This window comes from Aethalodelphis obliquidens, unplaced genomic scaffold (assembly GCF_003676395.1).
Source record: "Aethalodelphis obliquidens isolate GAN/ISIS:26980383/991018 unplaced genomic scaffold, ASM367639v1 scaffold4, whole genome shotgun sequence".
Classification (NCBI taxonomy): Eukaryota; Metazoa; Chordata; class Mammalia; order Artiodactyla; family Delphinidae; genus Aethalodelphis; species Aethalodelphis obliquidens.
Window position 1 is genome coordinate 25,274,993 of NW_020837948.1, and position 27,179 is coordinate 25,302,171.

Genomic DNA, 27,179 nt, shown 5'->3' on the forward strand with positions numbered 1-27,179 from the left:
GATAAGAGACTTTGTCTTGTCTTGTTCAAATTCAGATTTCTAGGTTCTCCACCCTTCCCAGCTCTGGAGGTCTGGATGCCTTGTTAAAAAAGAAATTTGGGGGACCTTCCCTTATTGTCCAATGGGTAAGACTCCATGCTTCCAGTGCAGGAGGCCCGGGTTTGATCCCTGGTCAGGAAACTAGATCACACATGCATGCCTCAACTAAGAGTTCACATGGCGCAACTAAAAAGTCCACATGGCGCAACTAAAAAGTCCACATGATGCAACTAAGAGCCCACGTGCCACAACTAAGAGCCTGCATGCCACAATTAAAGATCCCTCATGCCACAACTAAACATGCTGCAATGAAGATCCCATGTGCTGCACCTAAGACCAGGTGCAACCTAAATAAATAAATAAATAAGTATTTTTTTAAAAAAGCATTAAAAAAAAGAAATCTTGCTGTGATGGGTGTTAAACCCATTCTGGCTCCTCATGAATATGTGATGCTGCTTTTAAGGACTCACCAATCACTTATTTGTTAGTACATTACAGAATTGAGACCACGTTCATCGTTATAGACCAGAGTTTATTGAAATTACTTCTTCCCCTTTTTAAAAGTTTGAAGGATCAGAATCCTCAAACTTCTCCCATCTTTCAGCCCTTTTTGGGCTCGCCATGTTGTCTCACAGATTCCTGACAGAGGTTCTGTGTGGTCAATTTCAAGTTGCCTCAGTACTCACGGATTTAATTTATTCAGCTGAGAGACTTCAGATCTCTAATGGAGCAACTTGGAATTCTCTTTCAGTGACTAAAACAAGTATTAACATTAATACAGCTAAAGCAACTGCAGCAGTGGTGGCGACGGCAGCAGGGCAGAGCAGAGCAGGACGGGGCAGCCAGCCGAGCTTGGGGCAAGGGAGCCACAAGCCGCCAGCGCACAGTGTCGCCAGTCCACCCACCTGCCCTCTCCCCATGGCGTGGCGGTGGGGAGGAGGCGAGAAACATAGCTACTATTCTAGGTTGTAAAGTGGACGTCTTCTAAAAATTTTCTAACAAGATGGTGGAGTACAAGGACGTGCACTCACTCCCTCTTGCGAGAGCGCCGGAATCACAACTAAATGCTGAACAATCATCGACAGGAAGACACTGGAACTCACCAAAAAGATACCCTACATCCAAAGACAAAGGAGAAGCCGCAATGACACAATAGGAGGGGCGCCATCACAGTAAAATCAAATCCCATAACCGCTGGGTGGGTGACTCACAAACTGGAGAACAAATATACCACAGAAGTCCACCCACAAGAGTGAAGGTTCTGAGCCCCACATCAGGCTTCCCAACCTAGGGTTTCCGGCAACAGGAGAAGGAATTCCCAGAGAATCAGACTTTGAAGGGTGGGGGGGTTTGATAGCAGGACTTCGACAGGACTAAGGGTAACAAAGACTCCACTCTTGGAGGACACATACAAAGTACTGTGTGCATCGGGACCCAGGGGAAAGGTGCAGTGACCCCACAAAGAGACTGAACCAGACCTACCTGCTAGTGTTGGAGGGTCTCCTGCAGAGACAGGGGGCAGCTGTGGCTCACCTCGGGGACAAAGACACTGGCAGCAGAAGTTCTGGGAAGCACTTCTTGGTGTGACCCCTCCCGGAGTCTGCCATTAACCCCACCAAAGAGCCTGTAGGCTCCAGTGCTGGGTCACAGGCCAAACAACCAACAAGGAGGGAACTCAGCCCCACCCATCAGCAGACAAGCAGATTAAAGTATTACTGAGCTCTGCCCAAAAGAACAACACCCAGCTCTACCCACCACCACTCCCTCCCATCAGGAAGCCTGCACAAGCCTCTTAGATAGCCTCATCCACCAGAGGGCAGACAGCAGAATCAAGAACTACAATCCTGCAGCCTGTGGAACAAAAACCACATTCACAGAAAGATAAACAAAAGGAAAAGGCAGAGAACTATGTACCAGATAAAGGAACAAAATAAAAACACAGAAAAACAACTAAATGAAGTGGAGATAGGCAACTTTCCAGAAAAAGAATTCAGAATAATGATAGGGAAGATGATCCAGGACCTCGGAAAAAGAATGGAGGCAAAGATCGAGAAGATGCAAGAAATGTTTAACAAAGACATAGAAGAATTAAAGAACAAACACCTAGAAAAACTAAAGAACAAACAAACAGATGAACAATACAATAACTGAAATGAAAAATACACTAGAAGGAATCAATAGCAGAATAACTGAGGCAGAAGAACGGATAAGTGACCTGGAAGACAGAATGGTGGAATTCACTGCCGTGGCAGAGAATAAAGAAAAAAGAATGAAAAGAATAAAGAAAAAAGAATGAAAAGAAATGAAGAGACCTCTGGGACAACATTAAATGCACTAACATTTGCATTATAGGGGTCCCAGAAGGAGAAGAGAGGGAAAGGACCCGAGAAAATATTTGAAGAGATTATAGGTGAAAACTTCCCTAACATGGGAAAGGAAATAGCCACCCAAGTCCAGGAAGCGCAGAGAGTCCCAGGCAGGAGAAACCCAAGGAGAAACACATCGAGACATGTAGTAATCAAACTGACAAAAATTAAAGACAAAAAAAATTATTAAAAGCAACAAGGGAAAAACGACAAATAACATACAAGGGAACTCCCATAAGGCTAACAGCTGATTTCTCAGCAGAAACTCTACAAGCCAGAAGGGAGTGGCACAATATATTTAAAGTGATGAAAGCCAAGAACCTATAACCAAGATTACTCTACCTGGCAAGGATCTCATTAAGATTTGACGGAGAAATGAAAAGTTTTACAGACAAGCAAAAACTAAGAGAATTCAGCACCACCAAACCAGCTCTACAGCAAATGCTAAAGGAACTTCTAAGTGGGAAACACAAGAGAAGAAAAGAACCTACAAAAACAAACCGATAACAATTAAGAAAATGGTAATAGGAACATACATATTGATAATTACCTTAAACATGAATGGATTAAAATGCTCCAACCAAAAGACACAGGCTCATTGAATGGATACAAAAACAAGACCCATATATATGCTGTCTACAAGAGACCCACTTCAGACCTAGGGACACATACAGACTGAAGGTGAGGGTATGGAAAAAGGTATTACAGGCAAATGGAAATCAAAAGAAAGCTGGAGTAGCAATACTCATATCAGATAAAATAGGCTTTACAATAAAGAATGTTACAAAAGACAAGGAAGGACACTACATAATGATCAAGGGATCAATCCAAAAGGAAGCTATAACAGTTATAAATATATATGCACCTAACATAGGAGCACCTCAATACAAAAGGCAAACACTAACAGCTCTAAAAGAGGAAATCAACAGTAACACAATAATAGTGAGGGACTTACACCAATGGACAGATCTGCCAGAGAAAATTATAAGGGAACACAAGCTTACACCAATGGATTTACACATATGGACAGATCATCCAGAGAGAAAATTATTAAGGAAACACAAGCTTTAAATAACACAATAGACCAGATAGATTTAATTGATATTTATAGGACATACCATCCCAAAACAGCAGATTACACTTCCTTCTCAAATGCACATGGAACATTCTCCAGGATAGATCACATCTTGGATGACAAATAAAGCTTCGCTAAATTTAAGAAAATTGAAATCATATCAGGCATTTTTTCTGACCACAACACTATGAGATTAGATATCAATTACAGGGAAAAATTGTAAAAACACAAACGCATGGAGGCTAAACAATACGTTACTAAACAGCCAAGAGATCACTGAAGAAATCAAAGAGGAAATCAAAAAACACCTAGAGACAAATGACAACAAAAACACAACGATCCAAAACCTATGGGATACAGCAAAAGCAGTGCTAAGAGGGAAGTTTATAGCAATACAATCCTACCTCAAGAAACAAGAAAAATCTCAAATAAACAATCTAACCTTACACCTAAAGGAACTAGAGAAAGAAGAACAAACAAAACCCAAAGTTAGTAGAAGGAAAGAAACCATAAAGATCAGAGCAGAAATAAATGAAATAGAAACAAAGAAAATTATGGCAAAGATCAATAAAACTAAAAGCTGGTTCTTTGAGAAGATAAACACAATTGATTAATCATTAGCCAGACTCATCAAGAAAAAGAGGGAGAGGACTCAAATCAATATTATTAGAAATGAAAAAGGAGAAATTACAACAGACACCACAGAAATACAAAGCATCATAAGAGACTACTACAAGCAACTCTATGCCCATAAAATGGACAACCTGGAAGAAATGGACAAATTCTTAGAAAGTTATAACCTTCCAAGACTGAAGAAATAGAAAATATGGACAGACCAATCACAAGCACTGAAATTGAAACTGTGATTAAAAATCTTCCAGCAAACAAAAGTCCAGGAGCAGATGGCTTCACAAGTGAATTCTATCAAACGTTTACAGAAGAGCTAACACCCATCCTTCTCAAACTCTTCCAAATAACTGCAGAGGAAGGAACGCTCCCAGACTCATTATATGAGGCCACAAACACCCTGATACCAAAACCAGACAAAGATACGACAAAAAAAGAAAATTACAGACGAATATCACTGATGAACATAGATGCAAAAATCCTCAACAATATACTAGCAAACAGAATCCAACAGCACATTAAAAGGATCATACACCATGGTCAACTGGGATTATCCCAGGGAAGCAAGGATTCTTCAATATATGCCAATCAATCAACGTGATACACCATACTAATGAACTGAAGAATAAAAACCATATGATCATCTAAATAGATACATAAAAAGCTTACGACAAAATTCAACACCCATTTATGACAAAAACTCTACAGAAAGTGGACATAGAGGGAACCTACCTCAACATAATAAAGGCCATATATGACAAATCCACAGCAAACATGATTCTCAATGGTGAAAAACTGAAAGCATTTCCTCTAAGATCAGGAACAAGAAAAGGATGTCCACTCTTGCCACTATTATTCAATGTAGTTTTGGAAGTCCTAGCCACAGCAATAAGAGAAGAAAAAGAAATAAAAGGAATCCAAATTGGAAAAGAAGAAGTAAAACTGTCACTGTCTGTAGATGACATGATACTATATATAGATAATCCTAAATATGTCACCAGAAAACTACTAGAGCTAATCAATGAATCTGGTAAAGTTGCAGGATAAAAGATTAATGCACAGAAATCTCTTGCATTCCTATACACTAACAATGAAATATCAGAAAGAGGAATTAAGGAAGCAATCCCATTCACCATTGCAACAAAAAGAAAAAAATACCTAGGAATAAACCTACCTAAGGAGGTAAAAGACCTGTACTCAGAAAACTATAAGACACTGATGAGAGAAATCAAAGATGACACAAACAGATGGAGAGATATACCATGTTCTTGGATTGGAAGACTCAATATTGTGAAAATGACTATACTACCCAAAGCAATCTACAGATTCAATGCAATCCCTATCAAAATACCAATGCATTTTTACAGAACTAGAACAAAAAGTCTTAAAATTTGTATGGAGACACAAAAGACCCCAAATAGCCAAAGCAATCTTCAGGGAAAAAAACCGGAGCTGGAAGAATCAGACTCCCTGACTTCAGATTATACTACAAAGTTACAGTAATCAAGACAATATGGTCTTGGCCAAACACAGAAATACAGGTCAATGGAACAGGATAGAAAGTCCAGAGATAAACCCACACACATATGGTCACCCTATTTTTGATAAAGGAGGCAAGAATATACAATGGAGGAAAGACAGCCTCTTCAATAAGTGGTGCTGGGAAAACTGCACAGCTACATGTAAAAGAATGAAATTAGAACACCATACACAAAAATAAACTCAAAATGGATTAGAGACCTAAATGTTAAGACCGGACACTATCAAACTCTTAGAGGAAAACATAGGTAGAACACTCTTTGACATAAATCACAGCAAGATCTTTTATGATCCACCTCCTAGAGTAATGGAAACAAAAATAAACAAATGGCACCTAATGAAACTTAAAAGCTTTTGCACAGTATAGGAAACCATAGACAAGACAAAAAGACAACCCTCAGAATGGGAGAAAATATTTGCAAATGAATCAACGGACAAAGGACTAATCTCCAAAATATATAAACAGCTCATGCAGCTCAATATTAAAAAAAACAAACAACCCAATCCAAAAATGGGCAGAAGACCTAAATAGACATTTCTCAAAAGAAAACATACAGATGGCCAAGAAGCACATGAAAAGCTCCTCAACATCACTAATTATCAGAGAAATGCAAATCAAAACTACCATGAGGTATCACCTCACACCAGTTAGAATGGGCATCATCAGAAAATCTACAAACAACAAATGCTGGAGAGGGTGTGAAGAAAAGGAAACCCTCTTGTACTGTTGTTGGGAATGTAAATTGATACAGCCACTATGGAGAACAGTATGGAGGCTCCTTAAAAAACTAAAAATAAAATTACCATATGACCCTGCAATCCCACTACTGGGCATATACCCAGAGAAAAGCATAATTCAAAAAGGTACATGCGGAGTTCCCTGGTGGCGCAATGGTTAAGAATCCGCCTGCCAATGCAGGGGACATGGGTTCGAGCCCTGGTTCTGGAAGATCCACATGCCACAGAGCAACTAAGCCTGTGTGCCACAACTACTGAGCCCACATGCCACAACTACTGGAGGCTGCGTGCCTAGAGCCCATACTCTGCAACAAGAGAAGCCACTGCAATGAGAAGCCCATGCACCACAACAATGAGTACCACCTGCTGACCACAACTAAAGAAAAGGCCGCACCCAGCAACGAAGACCCAACGCAGCCAAAAATAAATAAATAAATAAATAAATTTTTAAAAAAAGGAAATACACATGCACCCCATTGTTCATTGCAGCACCATTTACAATAGCCAGGTCATGGAATCAACCGAAATGCCCATTGACAGATCAATGGAAAAAGGATGTGGTACATATATACAATGGAATATTACTCAGCCATAAAAAGGAACGAAATTGGGTCATTTGTAGAGATGTGGATGTACCTAGAGACTGTCATACAGAGTGAAGTAAGTCAGAAAGAGAAAAACAAATATTGTATATTAACACATATATGTGGAATCTATAAAAATGGTACAGATGAACCAGTCTGCAAGGCACAAAGAGAGACACAGATGTAGAGAACAAACATATGGACCCCAAGGGGGGAAAGTGGGGTGGGGTGGGGGGATGCATTGGGAGATTGGGACTGACATGTATACAGTAATATGTATAACATAGATAACTAATAAGAACCTGCTGTATAAAAATTAATAAATATAACACTCCACTGTAAAGCAATTATACTCCAATAAAGGTGTTAAAAATAATAATAATAAATAAATTAAATTAAATTAAAAAAAATACAACTAAAGCCACTCATTAGAAACCCACGTTTGGGGGTTTGTGCTGTTGGAGTTATGCTGTGCCTCACAGGAGCACCAGTCTCACAGAAGATTTTCCAATGCTGTCTGCTCCCCCAAAGAAAGACTCTAGCACCACCAAATAGAAAAGTTACTAATATGGAAACAGATGTTCCTAAGAATACTCCTGGAAATCTATGGATATGAAACACATGCCACATATATTTAGTTATAAAAATAAAAAATCTTATTTTTATCTAGCAACTATTTATTTCCAGAAAGTGACTAAGCGCTGCAATCAAGTCATACCTGACTTAAAAAAAAAAAAACTGAGACATTGAGCTGTCTAACCCACAAAAGAAGTATCTATTAATAATTCAACTCCAATTGCTATGTATATTTCCTGGCAGGCTGGCTCCTGACTAAAAGCACCAGCTTTATTTTCCTGATTGGCTTAGGACATATAGTTCTGCAGCACAGGAATCTTACCACTGAAAGATGTTTCATTTTTGTCTGGACTGGAATACATAAGATGTTCTTTTGGATTACTCAGAGTAGCATATTAAAACAGGTCTTTCCCATGCAACTTGACCAGATATTTTAAAAAAAAAAAAAAAATCAAAGCATCACCTCTGAAAAACTAGTATGAAACCAGGTTTAAAAAGCACCTAGGGAAGTGGGTGATTCTACTCAAATGTAGATATTCGATTGCTAATTTCATTCCAATTAAAGTGTAACTGAGAATATGCCTCTATAAATTACAGTGCAGGTTTTGTGCTTGGCTTGTACTGCCACCTGGTGGTTTCCTGCTTGTACTAATATCAGACTTGTAAGGAATTTCCTGAATTAGCATTCACTTAGCAGTTTCTTTGCAGTATCACTGTCATTGACAAGTCAGTACTTCTGTAAGATCTCTAAAATGGTGGTGCAGAAGAGATTGCACATAAAGTCTCTGGTAACTAAGTTAAGACGAACCCCATCTTATTCAAACACATCATTTATATACGAACACAATAAGCATAATGATTAGTAAATTAATAATAATAAATCTGGAAGAAAAAAATTTAAGCCCAATCACACCACATAAGAAGAACAAAATGAAAGAAAGAGACAAAGCCTCTTTAAACATAGGCCTGCCGAGCTTTTAGTAATAAATAAATAAATAGGACTTCCCTGGTGGCACAGTGGTTAAGAATCCACCTGCCAATGCAGGGGACAGGGGTTCAAGCCCTGGTCCTGGAAGATCCCACATGCCGCGGAGTAACTAAGCCCGTGCTCCACAGCTACCGAGCCTGCGCTCTAGAGCCCAGGAGCCACAACTACTGAGCCCGCGTGCTGCAACTACTTAAGCCCACGCACCTAGAGCCTGTGCTCCGCAACAAAAGAAGCCACCGCAGTGAGAAGCCCGTGCACCGCAACAAAGAGCAGCCCCCGCTCGATGCAACCAGAGAAAACCCGCGGGCAGCAACAAAGACCCAACGTAGTCAAAAATAAATAAATAAATAGATTTATTTTTTTTAAATATATATATGAATATCAGAAAACCAAACTGGAAATTTAGGGGTTTGTATTTATGCAAATGAGTAGTGTTACAAAAATATTTTTCATAGAATCCCTTAAGGTTACTTCTTGATATATTTCAGAACTCATGTTTCTCTTTTGTGAAATTTCTCTTTTTGGTTTAGGTCCCACGCTGTTTTCAGCATTCAAAAGATTAACATGAATATTTTATTATTAAGCATTATATTTGTTAGATTATACCTATTATAAGAATTTGGCCTGTAGATACATGGAATTTCCCTTTAATTACTGAAGATAAAGAAGTTTTAAATTTTGCCAAATCAAGATTATCAATTAGTGTTTTACTCCTTCCATTTATTTATTTTTTTAAATAAAGATAATTTATTAATTTGAAAGGTAATACTTTCTCATGGCCAAAACTAGGAAAGTCTCTCTACTACATCACCATTCCTTGTAACCAGTTTCTTCCAGAAACTGCCGCTGATTGTTAAGTTTAGGAAATCCTTTGTACAATCAAACAAATGTTTTCGCTTAGCCTTTCTATTAGTTGATTTTTTGTTCCATTTAATTCCTTAAACTACACAGGCCTTATTTTGATTTATATCAAGTAATATTCTTATTTTTTCCAAAATGACAAATCCCTCTTGCCAGTGACAGGTGTGGGTCAAAGCCCTTCCTTCTCTGCTGATTTGTGATGCTTGCTTTAAGACACATTAAGATGTAACATACAGCATGAACTGTTATCAGTTATATCTTCCATTCCATTGACAGTGAGTGCCTGTGTCAATACCACGCTGAGTTAATTACCTTATAAAGTTGAGAATGTTTTAATATTTAAGTTTAGAATATTTGTTTAACATTTAGTGTTAAGTAAGGAGTTAGTCTCCACCATTACTCTACTTTTTCTAAATTTTTTCTGGCTATTCTCATCAGTTCTTATTCCAAATGAACTTCAGAATAATTTTGTGAAGTTCCCAAACAATTTAACCAAGTTACTTTAATAAAGAGACTCTGTGAGAATTGCTCTAAATTATAAATTATTTAGGGAAGAATTATTACCTTTACAGATAGCTTGTTAGCAGAAAAACAGGCTTAGTGATAAGCCTTCCAACGCTCTTAAGCTGGACCGCTTTTCAAGGAACAAATTGATGAAGAAACTCAAACTGGGTTTTGTGCCTGCAATGTGGCAGGAGGCATGCAGAGAAATCCCCTAATTCAGATTAATTTAAAATGCTGGATATAATATTTTAAAATATCTTTCTAACTGCATGGCTGAGTTGGTTGAAAAATAAGGGAAGTCCTCAGGGGCCACACATAAGAGATAGCATGAACCCAAAGTAAGTTCTGGAGCTGGCATTTGCCTGGGACATCTACCTACCTGTCCCTGGTGGCTTGCGGCTTAGGCTTCATAGGGCCAGTTGGGAGTTAGGACATCAGGCCTGAACAAGTGGAAAGTAGAACTAATGACCTGTGCATAAAGCTGTGACCCCTGAAAGGTAACACCCCCAGTAAGTGAATTAGGTACGGTGCGGGGGTGGGAGTGAATCACCCAACAGAGAGAAATAGTGGAGATAATTAACCCACTTATTATTAAGAAGGACAAAATGGGGGAAACGTTTCCCTTGAAAGTGACTAACACCAGCCCTCCCTCATGCAGGAGAGAGCACAGCCTATTCTACGTGGAATGGATGAGACAGTCTGACAGTGCTCCCAGGGTATCAAGTGTCCCAAATGCCTAGCAACACCATACATAAATCTTTTCTAGAGGAACACACCCAAATGATTATCACAACTTAGTTTCCAAAGAACATATGCTTACAGTTTAAAAACAAAACATAAACCTATAAGAAAACAACATGTGACAGTGAGTGGAAACAGTTAAGACAAAGCCAATTTTTGACCTTGAGAATATCTAAATGAGTGTGTTTATATTTAAATATAAATCTCGAATATACTTTTTGAGAAATAAAAGGGGGTACCTAACAAAGGAACAAAAGATATCACAAGTAACCTACATCTTTGAAAAAGAACCAAAGAGAAATGCTAGAAAAATAATTTCTAATAATTGACATTAGAAACTCAGTATAGGATCTGGCTCAAGATAGCAATGCAAGAGGCTCCTAAGCTCATCCTGCCACAGACACATGGAATCAACAGCTACATACGAAACAACTCCCTCTGAAGGAAATCCAGAAACTACCTGACTCCTACTCAATGGGCAAATGAGAAAAAACCCACATCAAGATAAGTAGGAGAAGCTGAGAAACAATCTCGCCATAAACCCCACCCCTGGTGCAGCAACACCCAACTGGGAGGGAACTCACTACTCCCAGCTTCTTCCTAAGGAGTGAGGGATTTAGACACCCCCAATCTGGTGCCCCAACTTTTAAGACCTCCACCTGAGAGACAGGCGCCCGCAAGACCAGTGGGGCTTGCATCTGTAAGACCTACAAGGCCATAGGGATCGAAAAGATAGTTCATAAAGGGCTCCCACAGACTCACAATGGCTAACCCCCCAGGCCCAGCACAGAACCAGCAGACTGAAACCTGCCCAGTCTTTCCAGAAAAGAGGCCTATTTGCATACTTTGATAGCTATGACCTAAGGGGTAAGCTTCTAATCTAACACACATCAAGGGGCTGACTGCATTTTTTGCTCCCTTCCCCCTACAATTAATGTTTTTGACATGATATCTTACATCTTTTTGTTTTGTATATCCCTTAACTACTCACTGTAGATATAGATGATTTTACTACTTGTACTTTAACTTTCCTACTGCTTTGTAATCAACAGAGTTGATTAACTATGTTTACTGTATATTTGCCTTTACCAGTGAGCTTTTTCCTATTGTAATTTTCACATTTCTAGTAGTGGCCTTTTGTTTTTCCCTTAGAGAAGTCCCTTCATCATTTCTTATAAAGCTGGTTTGGTGGTGCTGAACACTTTTAGCTTTTGCTTGTCCATAAAACTTTTCATGTCCCCATCAAATCTGAATGTAAGCTCTACTGGGTAGAGTACTCTTAGTTGTAGGCTTTTCCCTTTCATCACTTTAAATATATCGTGCCACTCCCTTCTAGCCTGCAGAGTTTCTGCTGAAAAGTCAGCTGGTAGCCCCAGGTGAGTTCCCTTGTAGGAAACTTGTTGCTTTTCCATTGCTACTTTTAATATCCCCTCTTTAACTTTCCTTTTTTTTTTTTTTTTTCTGCGGTACGCAGGCCTCTCACTGCTGTGGCCTCTCCCGTTGCGGAGCACAGGCTCCGGACGCACAGGCTCAGCGGCCATGGCTCACGGGCCCAGCCGCTCCGCGGCACGTGGGATCTTCCCGGACCGGGGCACGAACCCGCATCCCCTGTATCGACAGGCGGACTCTCAACCACTGCGCCACCAGGGAAGCCCACTTTTTTCCATTTTAATTAAAATGTGTCTTGGTGTGATCCTCTTTAGGCTGATCTTGTTTGGGACTCTGTGCTTCCTGGACCAACAAATTTCAAAACACGGCACAATGGATACATTCCTCAGAAGGATAACTTACCAAAACTGCCTAAAGAAAAAACCTGAATGCTTCTACAACCATTAAAGAAATTAATTCAGTAGTTTAAAATCTTCCTACAAAGAAAATACTACATAGAGAAAGTTCTAAAAGCGAGGTTTGTTTTTTAATTCTGACATTAAATTTTTCAGAGAAGAGGAAAAGTTCTCCAACTAATTTTATAAAGCTAGTATAGGCATACTCCTCAGAACATTTCCCTGATTAATGTTTTCCCAATAAATTAACTCTTGTATTTAATACTCCAACATCATATAACATATATATCATTCAAAACAACATTTCAACAGCGTATATAGGAAATAATATATTTAGGACCCAAAACTCAATACATTTTTACCAGTAACAACAACAAAAACAACAACAACAACAACAAAGGTGTGGGAAATGCACTGAGTTACATTACAAACACAACTGGCAATATGTTCTCAGCATCATGTGTCAGGAAATCAAAAAACACACTATCAATGAAGGGGATATTCACATAGATGCCAGTAGTGATAAAAGAAGCACTAAAGTATCATCCTCAGTGTGAATCATTCTCTGTCACATTTCCATAGTGCCTTTCATATTTCATATTACGCTTTTTTCCCCTAGTTTTGTATTATAAGAACCAAAAAAGCTGAGGAAATGTTAAAGATTAATGAAAAAGAAGCAAACCAAGCAGAAAAGCAGTAACAATGAAAGAGAATATGTTACTGCTGACAAAGCAACTATTTGTTAACAACTATATTGTTTGGTGATCAGGAAGCAAAGTTATAGACATTTACAGCCTAATGTTACAGTTTGTTATTTAATTGAGGTTTGTTTACTATATTTTAGTTACATTTTAGGAAATTGGTTTGGGTTAACAAGTAATCATTATAATTTTACCATTTAAAACAGAGGGCAATAGGCTCTCAATTAATATTTTTGCATAGAACATCTGATTTTCAGAAACAAATTACTAATATTAAGTAGATATCTGTATAATTCTAATATCAAAACTATCAAAGACAGTATGAGAAAGATAATCGCAGTCCCCTCTTGTCCGTAAACATAAATTATAAACAGAATATTTTTTGAAATGACAAGTTTGGTTTCTTCCAGAAATGTAAGATTGGTTCAACATTAGAAAATGTATTAATGCAATTCACCTCATAAACACATTGCAGGAAAAAACCCTATGTTCATCTCAATAGAGGCAGGAAAAAAACATTTAATAAAATTCAACATTCACTCATGGTTAAAAAAAAAAAACTACTAGCAAACTAAAAATAGGGCACTTCCCTAACCCAATAAACAACAAGAAATGCATTAAAATGCTATACACGTCATACATACATGCTGAAACTTTAAAAGCATCCCTTTAAAGCCGTGAACAAGACAAGGATGTCTATTATCACTCTAGTCAACATTGCCCTAGATGTCTTAGTCTCAGCATTCACACACACACACGTGTGCATGATCACACAGTATAAGTAGAAAGAAAGCTTCCACAGATGATATGATTGTTTAAAGGGAAAATCCAAAGAAAATCTACAAATGCTTCTAAATTATAAAAAGTATTCAAATTATTTAATATCTATTGCATATTAAATCAGATCCCTAACACCCAACATAAACAAAATGTCAACCCCATATGGATTAAGCACTTTAAAATGAAATGTGCACCCCTTATATGCAAAATCTTACTTATGCTCCTGATGAGAAAACTGGAATGGCACAAGGAGTGGGGTAAGAAAAACAGCCCACTTCTCACTCTCCACCCCTTACAGGGTGCATTATTCCCTTGCTGCCATAACAAATTGACACAAATTTAGCAGCTTAAAACAACACAAATTTATTATCACAGCTCTGTAGGATGGAATTCTGTCACGAGTCTCACTGGGCTAAAATCAAGGCATCAGTAGGGCTGTGTTCTTTTCTGGAGACTCCAGGGGAGAATCTGCTTCCACGTACATTCAGGTGGTTGGCAGAATGCAGTTCCATGCAGCTGCAGAAATGAAGTTTCTGTTTCCTTGCTGTCTGTCAACTGAGGGCCATTCCCAGCTTCTAGAGGCTGTCTGTATTCTTTGGCTTCAAGGATCTTCCCCTTCCATCTTCACAGCTAACAATGGGAGGTTGAGTCCCATTCCTGCCTTCTCTTCTGACACATCTCTGACTCCCCACTTTTCCTCTTCGTTTTTTATCTCCTCATCTCATGGTCCCTCAAGTTAATCATATCTGCAAAGCCCCTTTTCTACTATGTAATGGAACACATTCACAGGTTCTGGGGATTAGGGTGTGGACACCTTTGAGGGACCATTAGTCTGCCTACCATACAGAACAAGGAAACTGGGTCTGTTCCACACTTGCACTAACACTGTATGTCGTTTGTACATCTTTCCGTAACGCCTCTGCTCCAACAGGGTAGAAAATATCCCCCTTTTCTCACGTCCTTTCTGCTTGTGTTGGCTGAATTACTGAATTTTCCTTCCCAGGCTACGTGAGGTCAAAGCAGACAGGAAGATGAAGAATTTAGAATTAATTTCCTAACACCAACATTATCCAATAATTGAAACAAATGCCTCCCCTCTATCTGTTCTTGAACCATCCAGAGTTTAGGGACGAGTTACAAGGGGCAGATAGGAAAGAATGGGGTGGGAACAAAATGTCAAGCCATTAAAAGAAAAACGGCAGCATAGTTCCCCCTTCCTTAAGAACTCAACCCAAGAAGTTTCCATACCTGGGGTGGCGGTCAACAAGGAGAGTCTAGCTCGTGACAGTCATTAATTGGGTGTCACTATGTACAATACAGTGTGAGATAATTCAACAAACCTTCCTTAATTCTTTAAACTAACCTATGTGGTACATAGGTAAAGGTATTATCATGTAAAATAGGAACCCTGGGCTTACAGAGGTGGTCATATACCCAAAAGCACAAGCATCAAAGAGCTGGATCGAAACCTAGGTCTGCTGGCTGCTCAAGCCCAAGGAAATTTCCTCTCCCTGACTTTCCCTAGCAAGAAGGCAAGACTGAAGTTTGTTATACTCCTCAAACGGTACCCTTCAGTGTATTCAAATGACACTCTTTGAGGTGTCATTCCCCTTCCCCAACCTTTCTCTCCCCAGATGTTACAGAGAATTCCTGATGAAGGACTTAGAGTTATTTACCTCCTTATTATCATACACATTTACTTCTGTATGGTCACTGTCCCTATTGTCCCAACAGTGATGTTATCATTGAGGCCAGTCCTTGTGTGATGATCACCGGGCTATGGGCTTGAATTTTCTTTTTCTTTTCTTCCTTCCTTCCTTTCCTTTCTTTCTTTCCTCTTTCTCTCTCTCTTTTTTTCCTTTCTTTCCTCCCTCCCTCTCTGTCTCTTTCCTCCCTCCCTCTTTCTTTTTCTTTCCCTTCCTTCCTTCCTTCCTCCCTCCCTCCCTTTCTTCCCCTCCCTCCCTCTCTTTCTTTCTGCAATAAGCTTCAAAGAAACAAAGCAAGGTGCTGGGATGTGGTCTCTCTGGGTGAGTCTCTATAGCACTCACAGGTGCAAGGAGACCCAGGTGCTAACACACAGTCCTAATCACCGCAGTCTTTATCCCTTCAAGGAGTTATAGTTATCAGCAAGAAAGTAATTAACTACCTCTGCTTTCTTTCGGTGGTAATAATCAATTCTAAACTTCCAGCATAAAATCCCAACTCCTTACCACAGGTACAAAGCCCTACATGATTCGCTCCTGCCTGTCTCTTCCGCTGCCTCGGACGCCGCCTTGCGCTCCACACGCGGCTCCAGTCACGCGGGCCAAGGTCTAGCTTCTGAGCACCTGAAAGGTGACTAGTCTGAACTGAAATGTACTGGAAGCATAAAATACACACTGAGGGCTTCCCTGGTGGCGCAGTGGTTGAGAATCTGCCTGCCAATGCAGGGGACACGGGTTCGAGCCCTGGTCTGGGAAGATCCCACATGCCGCGAAGCAACTAGGCCCGTGAGGCACAACTACTGAGCCTGCGCGTCTGGAGCCTGTGCTCCGCAACGAGAGGCCGCGACAGTGAGAGGCCCGCGCACCGCGATGAAGAGTGGCCCCCCGCTCGCTGCAACTAGAGAAAAGCCCTCGCACAGTAACGAAGACCCAACACAGCCATAAATAAATAAATAAATCTTAAAAAAATAAAATAAAATACACACTGGATTTTCAAAACCTAGTAGGCATATAAGAATGTAAGGTATATCACTAATAATTTTATAGTGACCACATGTTGAAATGGTTATACTTAGAACATGTTGAGTTCCTCTTAATTTAACTTGTTCCTTTTTAATGTGGCATTTCTAAAATTTTAAAATGACATTCGTGGCTCACACGAGATTCCTACCGGACAGCACGGCTCTATCACATTTTCCCCTCCTTTGTTTCCTTGGCCCTTACACTATCTGGACTTAACAGTGTCCACGTTACCTGTTTAGTGTCTTTCTCACCCAACTAGAACGTAAGACAGGAACTCTGCCTCATTCACATCGGATTCTCAGGCATTTAGAACAGCGTGAAGCACAGTAAGTACTCAATAAATATTTCTGGAATTAATGACCTTACTCTTCCTCGGCTGGAGACGGTGAGCTCTGTCTGTCCTCTCCCAGAACACGAGGTCTCAAGTCTTTTGGGCTACACCCGCAGCTCAGCGCTGACCGTGTGCTCTTGACACCGGGTGGAGGGGTGGTTGGGTATCCACACTGGAAAAACGCGCCTCCCGCGCGGAAAAAGCTTCCCGCCCGACGCCCCCGCGCTCAGCGAACTCGCGCTCCTCAGAACTCTTTTCCCCGGGCAGCCCCGCCCCTCGGCCCATCAATGGGCACTTCGCCCTCCGGCCGCACGGCGGCGTCTCGCCGGGACGCGGCGGCCGATGGTACAGTCCATCCTCCCCGCGCGCCTCGAGCAGTGGGTCCTTCCAGTCATAGAAAAGCATTGTGGGAAAGCCGCACGTTCTTTCTAACCTCACCTCTCTTTCAGCCTGTACGGCGGCGGAGGTTCGGACGGTCCCGGGCCTGTGGCCGCTTGGCCTCCGACGGCTGGGGCGCAGGGCAGGAGCGCGCGGCCGCCCTGAGCCTAGTGAGGCTGGCGCCGCGGCCGGGCCGGGTCCGAGGCTCCCGGTTCCTGAACGCGTGTAGGACAGCGGCCTGGTCTGGCCTCCGCCACGTTGTCGGTGAGACCTCAGAAAGCCCAGAAGCGGCCCCGGGTCTGTGTTCCCATGCCGGGGGATGAGGGCTTTGGGGTCGATTGGTCATCGACTGTATGTCAGGGAATTTTTAATAGACGCGGGGGTTTCTTGCGTGTGACAGGGAAAGGCCTCACCGTATAACGGCACGTATGCCTACCTTGTCACGATGGGAAATCAGGTCATCGCAGAAGTGCCATTTCAGATTTAGTTCTTGATAACTGTGTCCTGGTGCAGAACTTGGCGGAAATCGAATGACCATCACCAGCTCTGCAGGCGAGTTTTCATGTTCCTGCAGAACAGATCAGTTGCCTGGAAATTTTAAGGTTTCAGCCATTTGAAAGACGTTAATTTGGTGCTCGTTACCTACTCTGATGTTGAGTCGTAAAGGAAACTGTAGAGCTGGGCTTAGTTCTTCTCCCAGGTCATCAACACAACAGTTTATCTCAGCCAGCTGTTTTGGGGACCGCAGCTTTATGCCGCACAGCATTCCTTACGCGGTTTTCTTGCCGCCTTTGTGTTGCCCGTTCACTTTTGGAAACTAGTGGATGAGGTGTCAAAAAAGGCGTAAATCAAACACTTGTGCAGCCTTTTCCTGCCCTAGTATTTGACATCTTTGGTGTAGGAGCTGCACAAGTAACAGTTATACTCCTGTATTATGTACACATGTGGTTTTGATTCTGCCAACGTTAAGTGTATGTTTCTCTTAATAGGTTTTAATTTTTGTTCAGGTGAAAGATGGACGCTTGAAGCATAGACTGCTGCTAGCTGACTACTTACTATCTGGGAGCACAAAGATGACCTAAGGTAGGGTGATCGTTTTGAATTAGAAGTTGTCATACAGCAGTTATTTGTGATGTGAATTTTATCTTTCTAGATTGGGGGGCCTTCTCTAGTGGGTATTAGTTTAATTAGTTATTAAGGGTTCACTAGTGTTAGTACTGCCGCATCTGTAAACAAATAGTTAACTGCAAATGGGATAGCTTCTTCCCAGTTTGTCATGAAATCTTTACATGATTTTATGTGAATTGTAAAAAACCACTTGCCAGATCTCAGGCATGTTTTATGTTGACATTTAAAGTCCAGAAGTGCATAACTTAATCCAGCGAAGAAGCATGTACTGGAAGTTTTTAAGATGTGGTGCGTGTAAATGTCAAATTGAGTGCCTTATTTTTCTTTTTAGGATGTCCTCGGTGAGGAACTTGACAACTTGATCTTCGGGAGTTGCTTAGAGTATTTAAAATTTCCAGGATTGCTAAAAAAATACTGCTTTTGGATAGTCCATAAATGTACATCTAAAACAGTGGGGCTATAAATAAAATAATTTAATGTGCTTCTTGGAGGTTTGTGTGCTAAGTGATTAACTGCCAGAAAATAGCATTTTTTTACTGAAGGATCATAGGGAGGGTACCTCCCTCTCCCAGCAACTTCAAAATTATGTTAAATCTCAGCTGTTAAGATTAACATTCAGTGATAGCGATCACTGATAGCCTCATGAAATATAGGCTTATGCTAGGCTCCAAGGAGAAACACGTGCTTTCTTGTAGTGCCTCTTGCGTGATGAAGTGAATTAGACTATTTGGTTTCTAGGTCACAGGTGTGCTGTATGTTACTGCATTTTTTTTTTTTTAAGCTAAAAGCAAATCTGCCTTCACTTTGCAGGAAAGAACAAATAGTGTATTCGGGCATTCAAAATATTTATTGAAAGCACTGAACTAGGAGCTGGGAACACAATGGTGCACAAACACAGTTCCTCCCTTTGGAAGCTTATCTTTGTTTAAATGGAGGAAATGTCATCACAATTGAAAACTTCGTGAGACAAATACCATGTATGATAGGATTTGACCCAGTCAGGGAAACCTGAGAAGGCAGTTAGGACTAAGGGTAGGTAAGTATTTGTGCAAGGCAAAGCTGACCCCGTGCCATGTACAGAGGCCTTGAGCAAAAAAAATGGGTATGACCATAAGTCCAGATTTCTGACTATTGTAGCTTCTTTCCCTCTAAGTGTCATCATTTAGGTAAGAGTTGAGTGCTTAATGAGGCTTGAAGGTGGCCATTATGGGAGCTCTGGGTGTTACAAAATGAGGCTGAACAGGTAAGAGGCCAGACCACTTAAGGCTCTGTATAAAGCAAGGGGAAATCCATGATGGAAATGCACATTTGCAAGAAAAGGGGTGCTGATGGGCCAACTGGAGGCTACTACCACTGTCTATGCGAGAGATGACCACCTTGGACCAGGGTGGTGGTAAAGTTAAGGAAGAGAGAGAGTTTATAGCAGATAGGAGTTAGTAATAAAGGATGTGTCCATAACGACTGCTAGGTGTGTAGTCTTGTACATTTGCAAATCCAGCTGGGGAGCAGCATTTTCAACTAGCTCTATTTGAATTGCCTTAGAAATCTAAGTGACCCCTTGGTACTACACTGGTTTTTAGTCTAAGCTGTAGAAATAAACTGTGGGAATAAATGAGATCCACTGGGGTAGTGGAAGAGGGCCTAGATTTGAGATACTCAACTGGAGAGGTAGAACAGCGTGAGCTGCAAAGGATAGTCAGAATGGTAGAAACAATGGGAAATGCATGAAAGAAACAAAATATTGTAAGGTAGCCTAAAAGTTAACTTGGATTTGGTGACATGAAGGTGATTTTTGAGGTCCACTTTAGTGGACAGATAATCCTTTTTTTTTTTTTTGTGGTACGCGGGCCTCTCACTGTTGTGGCCTCTCCCGTTGCAGAGCACAGGCTCCGGACGCGCAAGCTCAGCGGCAACGGCTCACAGGCCCAGGCAGGTGGACTCAACCACTGCGCCACCAGGGAAGCCCCTATCCTTTTAAGAAACTTGGAATGGGAGAAAAAAGTGGTAGCTGGAGAAGAATTTGTTGGTGTGAAATTTGGTTGGCTTACTTTTTTTAGATGGTAGTCTAGCTGAGAGGAAGCGGCTGAATATATTAGTACTGGAGAGAGCAGGGATGAGAAGGCTGAAGGAGATGGGCTTGAGAGGACAGGTAGAGGGAACAGGAGAAAGGGAAGGACTAGGGTTGATGGCAGCCATGGCGAGGCTTGTCTGTTGGGTAAGGAGAAGATGAAACATGTCCTGCATGAGTATTTCTGTTTTTCCTGTAGACTGCAATCATCTGCAGAGAGGAAACGTCTGAAATAGTATTTGGGGAGAATTAGCCAGGCAGACTGGAAGGGACCATTTCAGGTAGAGGGTCATGAATTTATAAGCTGAGGTCAACTGAAATCCACACATAGCCTTTTTTTTCTGAAAGCACAAGACAAGGACAGTACAAATTAAAAGCAGCACTTAACAAACTTTTTTTTAACATTTGCAAATAATCGGTGGAACTTAATGCCACAAAATACGGTATTACAAAGAACATGTGAATAAAAATATCTGCAGTGTGAAAGCGATGCTTCAGTCATGCATTTGTGCGCAGGCAGATCCACCCAGAGTTGGGAAGGACCTTTTCATCCCCCTCGGTGTACTACTGCACAGCTAGCCGGCTGCAGTCCAGGATTCCAGAACTTTGAACCGAAGCATCTGGTGTTGGTTGTGGCAGACACAAGATAACTTGGGAGTTTCCAGGAAGGAAAACATGGCATCAAGTGAATAAGTTTTAAAATACTGTCTTTCCAGTTACCAAATAAAAAGGCCCTTAGGCACAAATATACTGTAGTTAAACCTTTAAAAGATGCAACAGACTCCATTATTTTCTTCTGAAGAAACACTTCTGCAGGTCCAAGATACTTGAATAATTATAATTCACAGTTTCAAAGTAAAGGTGGCACACACACCCTTCCCACCCCCCCATCCCTAGCCCTTCACTGGGATTAAGTCTCTATCTTGAGGCGTGAAGCTTGGGTAGTTTTTATTGTTTTTGCTGTGTGTTTTCCAGCCAGATTGCTTGTAGACGTCTGAGATTTTTCTTCAATCAGGCTATCTTTAGACCCGTTTCTTCTCTAGAAAAGAATGCATTTGAAAAATACAGAAAGTAAGATTCAGAGAAGAAACTACAGCCAAATTTTATTAACACAAATACTAAGATTTAAGACATCACGTTGTATTTAGGAAAGGTATGTAATGTCAAAAGCTGTTCAAATATTCCATTTAAATAGTTATGATAAACAACATGAAGATTATGTTTAAATCTTAAAAAAGTTACTCTGACAGTTACATGCATAACAAATCTTACTCATGAAAATCGGGCATAAATCTCAACCCATTCCCCCAATGAAGTGTTATTTCCATGGTAGTTGCTGCTAACCCAGGCTCTCAGGCCTCCTGCTTTTCCAAGGAGGGGCAGAGAGATGAAGAGCATGGGGAGCCGGGGGTAATTTTTACTTTTCCCTGATTGTATTTTCAGTAGTCACTGAAAGAAACCTGTACAACACAATGCCCTGGGGACCTGCATCACTTGGGGCTAGAGCTCCCTGTTAGCTGCGGGGGCCCCATCCTGGAGAAATGGGAGTGGAGCTGCCAGAGCCTGAGCACCACACCCAGGTCTTCTGGAAGTGGGTCATGTCCTCCCACAGCCACAGGTGGAGGCCCTGAGGATGACACCAAAGTGCCTCCACAGCTCCCTCTTCTGCTTAACAGACCTGCTCTTAGCTCCTTTTAGAGATGGCCCAAGCTGTCAGTAGATCTGGCTAACAAGCGTATTTCCTTCCGCACAAGTACCTGCCCATATATAATGAGCTACACTCCAGAATTCATTATTTTGAGATTCATTTGGGCTAAAAATAAACTACCCTCTAAGCGGCTGTCTTTCATCTGTTCCTACAGCTGGCTTGATTTGATCTACTCATATTCAGAGAGGCACCGAAGGAGCAACAATTCTGCTAAGCATGAGGAGTACAAATCAAGCTAATTTTGGATCCTCCGACGTTATCTGTTTGGGACAGGTTTCTAGGTAACGGGAGAGGGAGGAGGACACCAGAGCATGAGTAAGTCAGGGCAGGGGAATAGAGAGCTAATATATCAGAAGAATCACTACCTTTTAAGTTCGTTGAGGGTTGAACCTATCTCTTCTGCCTGCACACCTTAAAGGAATAAGGAGAATGAATCAAAGTCTCTAATCCACCCCACTTTTACCAGGCTTCTGCATGAAAAAGTAAGGTGAGGTATAGGCAGGCCAGGCCACTAGCAGAAATCTGGCATCATTCTGGAACTTAGGAAATGCAGCTTTCCCACTTCCCCATATCATTTGCATCCTTTCTCCACATGGCAACCAGATCAGTTGTTTCCTTTTGGCACTCAGAATAAAACGCAAACAAACTCTTTACCATGGCATCTAAGGCCCTGCATTATCCACCCTCCTTCCCCTTTACTCTGCTCAGACCTCAAACACCCCGGCCCTTTCCAGCCTCAACTCTTTCTTCTGCTTCCATCAGCCTTTCACAAATACTCACATGGCTGGCTCCTCTACCTGTGAGTTTCAGCTTTACAGGTCACTTTCCGAGACCGTCTTTGCCCTATCTTTCTAAAGTGAGGTCATATGTTCGTTTTCTAACTCAGACCTTTGTTTCTTCATAATACTTACCTAGTTGTTTTTTAAATTGTTTTACCTGTTTACTTTTATGTATTATGTGTCAAGGCCAGGAGTCAGCAAACATTTTCTGCAAAGGGCCAGATTATAGACTACCTTCTGTCTCTATTGCATATTCTTTTTCCCTCCCCACAAGCAACCCTTTAAAAACATAAAAACAATTATTAGCTCCTGGACTGTACAGAAACAGGCTGCAGACTAACTTTAGCCCTTGGGCTGTAGTTTGCTGACTGTCCCAGTGAGTGCCTTGTCACTCCTTAGATGTGCTCATTAGATAGCTGTTGAATTCAAAATCAAAGGTTCCCAGAGACAAGCTTAGAATCAGTGCCACTGATTAAAAGGTGCATGTTGAGTTGTTCTTGTATGCAGCACAGTTACGGCTATTCTTTCAACATTTCATGTGTATAATTTAAGTTTTTTGAGATTCCTAAATGACGGTGATTAGAGAGTCTAGAGTAGTTGGAAAAGCAAAAATACATGAAATTCCCATTTGTATTGAAGCCAACTTAAATTTAAGACCCAAAAAAAAGAGCTTTGAAAAGTAACAGTGCTTATTAATCTTCCCAGCAACTTTAAGAGGTAGGTTATTATCTACATTGCAAAGAAATTTAGTCTTTAGAAGTTAAACAATGTTCAGAGTCACACAAGTGGTGTGTGGAGACAAGGAGACACCAATGCAGGTCCTATCTGAACGTGAAGCCTCAACTAATCATGAATGTAATTTTTTTAAAGTGCTATTGACTTGAAACAAATTGTTTGGATAAACTATTAGCTCTCCCAGATTTATCTAATCAAAAATTACACAGATTTTAGTGGAAGTTGTGGTTAACCACTCAGATCTCCATTCCAGACTGAGGCATTCATTCCCCAGCAGCTTGGAGTGTTGGCTGCCATACAGCTCAAAGCTGAGCCCCTGGGACTTCCCTGGTGGCACAGTGGTTAAGAATCCACCTGCCAATGCAGGGGACATGGGTTCAAGCCCTGGTCCGGGAAGATGCCACATGCCACGGAGCAACTAAGCCCATGTGCCACAACCTCTGAGCCTGCACTCTAGAGCCCACGAGCCACAACTACTGAAGCCCGCGTGCCTAGAGCCCATGCTCCACAACAAGAGAAACCACGGCAGTGAGAATCCCGCACACTGCAATGAAGAGTAGCCCCTGCTTACCGCAACTAGAGAAAGCTCGCGCACAGCAACAAAGACCCAATGCAGCCAAAAATAAATAAATAAATATTAAAAAAAAACCAAAACTGAGCCCCTCCCCAGGAACAGCCCTGCGCTAAAGAGAGCCACCTTGTTCAAGGTCATGCCCCCTCCCAGGGACACCCTTTACCCAGTCACTTGCTACATGGTGAGTGTTTAAGGCCCAGCCCCCTTGTCTCCAAGTGGGATGAATCAGAAGAGCCATCTCAGCTCCGGAGCTCCCCATGGGATCATCTGATGCCTTTATTGGGACTATACCACTCAGTTCAACTCTTGCCTATCTCCTAAGAGCACTTTCCAGTATACCTCCTCCATGCAAACCTCCATTACAGAATCTCTTCCTAGGGAACCTAACCTAAATTAGCACAGGCTTTTTCTGTCTTTGCTCAAGTCACTGACAAAAATGAGTCAAGATAAGCACAGGGCAGTATATGACGGATATGCTGGAGTCAGGGTTCTTAGGTTGTCCATGAACTTCCTGAATTATATGCTTATGTGCATTAAATATGTGCTTACATGCATTTTTATGGGGAAGAGACAGTAGCTATAATTGCCTTTCAAAGGGATCCACAATCCAAACAGTCCACTGCAAACAACAGGCTGATACTGATCCATTATAAACATCAAGTTTGTCTCTGGAGTAATGATTTAAACAGATGTAAATCCATCCAACAACCTTACACAGCCTCCATGTTTTTCTATCGCATTAAAAAAAAATACAATGAGAGATGATGTCAAACACCTTGCTGAAATGTCTGCTACAGTGCTACCCTGATAACAGCTATCTAATTCAGCTGAGTGTTACACTGATTTTGTTAAGGCAGCTAGATGCTTTGCCATGTCCTTGAATTCCGTTTTGACCACATTTTCTAAACATTTCCAGAAGAAAAGTAATTCTCTTTGCTGAAGAAGACAGAAATAAAATAGGACTTGAGTAATTCTCTGTCTGCCATCAGTTAACGATCGAACATGGGCACCCTCTGAGTCTACCACTTTATCCCTGTTTCTCTGGCTCAAAAAATAATCTAGACATACTTTTTAAAATTAGTGAAGCCCATTGTTTCTTTATTCTGGCTCCAAACAATCTTACGATCTTTGTTATCATTGGCTTTGCCCCAAACCTCAGATCATTTTAGACCTTACGCTACCTCTAGCTCTCACCGCTAATGTAACTCTTCCCAGGTTGTGCCTTGTCTTGAACACACACCCTTCCTTCCTTCTCCTTCCATGTTTTGTACATGTTTTTTTTAAACACAGAATCTTGTCATCAGTACACCACCTTCTTAAAACTTGATTATTACCTACTTGATGAACTGTGGAGCCACCAGAACCCTGAGCATCTGAAGATCGGGTCACAGGAAGTGGAGGTACAAGGTCCGTTTTTGAACTGCAGAGAGTCAGTTTTAGAATTAATGACTGAGGCAGTACCTAGAATCACAATCTGAGGTAGAAAAGGGCTATAGCAAAGTAAGCATGTTTTACATATCTTTGTCTTCCTTACACTGCCTACCACAGTGCTTTACACAGATAGGCATTTAATAAATGTTTTTGAATTCAACGGGTTAAGTAACTTGCCCAAAATCACAGCAAATAACTAGAAGAACCAAGAATATAACATAGGTATGGTTCCCATGTGCTTTTCTTACTGTGATATGTTGTATAAATGGATTTTTGATTTGTTTCTAGAGAAACACTTATTGGCCATTTATTCTTTTTTTTATAAATCTACGGAGCTATAGACAGCAATGGCCTACATTTTACAAGCAAAACAAAACAAAAAAAAACCCAGCCTATATCTCTCTCCAATGGGCTAGCCTATCTCCCAATTTGTTAATGTTTATCAACGTTTTAAGCCTTAATTCAGAGTTTAATGGCTGACACTCCTATCCAGCAATACCAAGTACATAAATTTCCACGACTACAGTACTTTTACAAATGGATGCATAGTTATTTCATTAACACATTCATTTAACATATAGTACCTATCATGTCAAGCTGAGATATGGCCACTTTCCTCGAAAGAGAAACTAAATAACACAAAGAAACAAACTACTGTAATATATAACATTTGCTGTGGTAAAAGAAGACAAAATGCCATCAGTTCCAAAAGAAACTCTTATGCCAACTTCTCTCAAATACGGATGCATTTATTATTCAAAATAGAACAGCTCATGTATTTTCTCTTTCTTCTGAAAGCTTCAGTGCATAGCCTGGAAGGGCCATAATTCAGCCTAAGTATAGTCCAGGTCTGTGCTATCCAGTATGGCAGCCACTAGCCACACATGGCTGCTTAAGTTTAAATTAATGAAAATTAATAATATTAGACTTTTAGTTTCTAGGTCACACTAGCCACATTTCAAACACCCCATAGCCACAGACATAGAATACTTCCATCACTGCAGAAAGTTCTATTGTACTGTGCAGTTCTGGAGCCGTGAGGGTGATGATGTACTCACACTTGCCTACTTACTTCACTTCTGAGAGAACGGATCGCTCTCCATCTGAACACTGGGACCTGCGATACTGGCGGTAACTTCGAGGTGAATGAGAATGCCGGATGCGGACTGGGTCACCTTGAGTCCTAAACAAGACACCAAAAACCGTGGAGACAAACACAGCAGAAGTCAGAACAGGATAATTTGGAGATTTTCCTTAATATTGAAACTGCAAAGCAATAATAACTTTGAGAGTTTTAAAAAGAACTTGATTCCTCTAAGCTTGGAAAGCCTAAGTGGCTTCAATCTCACAAGTTAACAAAAGAAAACTGCCTCCATCATACATGAAAATAAAACTTTATAGTACAGTTGACCCTTGAT

At 41.0% G+C, this 27,179-nt stretch overlaps 2 protein-coding genes and 1 non-coding gene across 8 annotated transcripts in view; 2 read left to right on the forward strand and 1 right to left on the reverse strand.

Moving 5' to 3' along the window:
• LOC113617643 (uncharacterized) overlaps nt 1–18,956 on the forward strand; it is a 37,706-nt gene extending 18,750 nt beyond the window's left edge. Inside the window, exons 2-6 of the mRNA XM_027101244.1 lie at nt 16,119–16,237; nt 16,889–16,955; nt 17,040–17,602; nt 18,346–18,421; nt 18,798–18,956. Coding sequence (XP_026957045.1) covers nt 16,119–16,237; nt 16,889–16,955; nt 17,040–17,602; nt 18,346–18,371 — 775 coding nt within the window. The 3' untranslated portion in view covers nt 18,372–18,421; nt 18,798–18,956. The remainder of the gene's footprint in view (nt 1–16,118; nt 16,238–16,888; nt 16,956–17,039; nt 17,603–18,345; nt 18,422–18,797) is intronic.
• LOC113617709 (small nucleolar RNA SNORA13) lies at nt 18,125–18,259 on the forward strand. The gene has a single exon (XR_003431720.1). It is a non-coding gene; the product is annotated as a small nucleolar RNA SNORA13 (small nucleolar RNA).
• A 1,948-nt stretch (nt 18,957–20,904) lies between the features above and the next one.
• EPB41L4A (erythrocyte membrane protein band 4.1 like 4A) overlaps nt 20,905–27,179 on the reverse strand; it is a 256,154-nt gene continuing 249,879 nt past the window's right edge. For 3 of the 6 annotated variants that reach the window (XM_027100046.1, XM_027100063.1, XM_027100039.1), the window contains 3 exons: nt 26,834–26,944; nt 25,669–25,750; nt 20,905–21,573 (listed from right to left, as the gene is read on the reverse strand). In XM_027100046.1, coding sequence (XP_026955847.1) covers nt 21,445–21,573; nt 25,669–25,750; nt 26,834–26,944 — 322 coding nt within the window. In that variant the 3' untranslated portion in view covers nt 20,905–21,444. Of the gene's footprint in view, nt 21,574–22,607; nt 22,654–25,664; nt 25,751–26,833; nt 26,945–27,179 lie in introns of all 6 variants that reach the window. The other 3 variants (XM_027100050.1, XM_027100057.1, XM_027100053.1) reach the window with 3 other exon arrangements.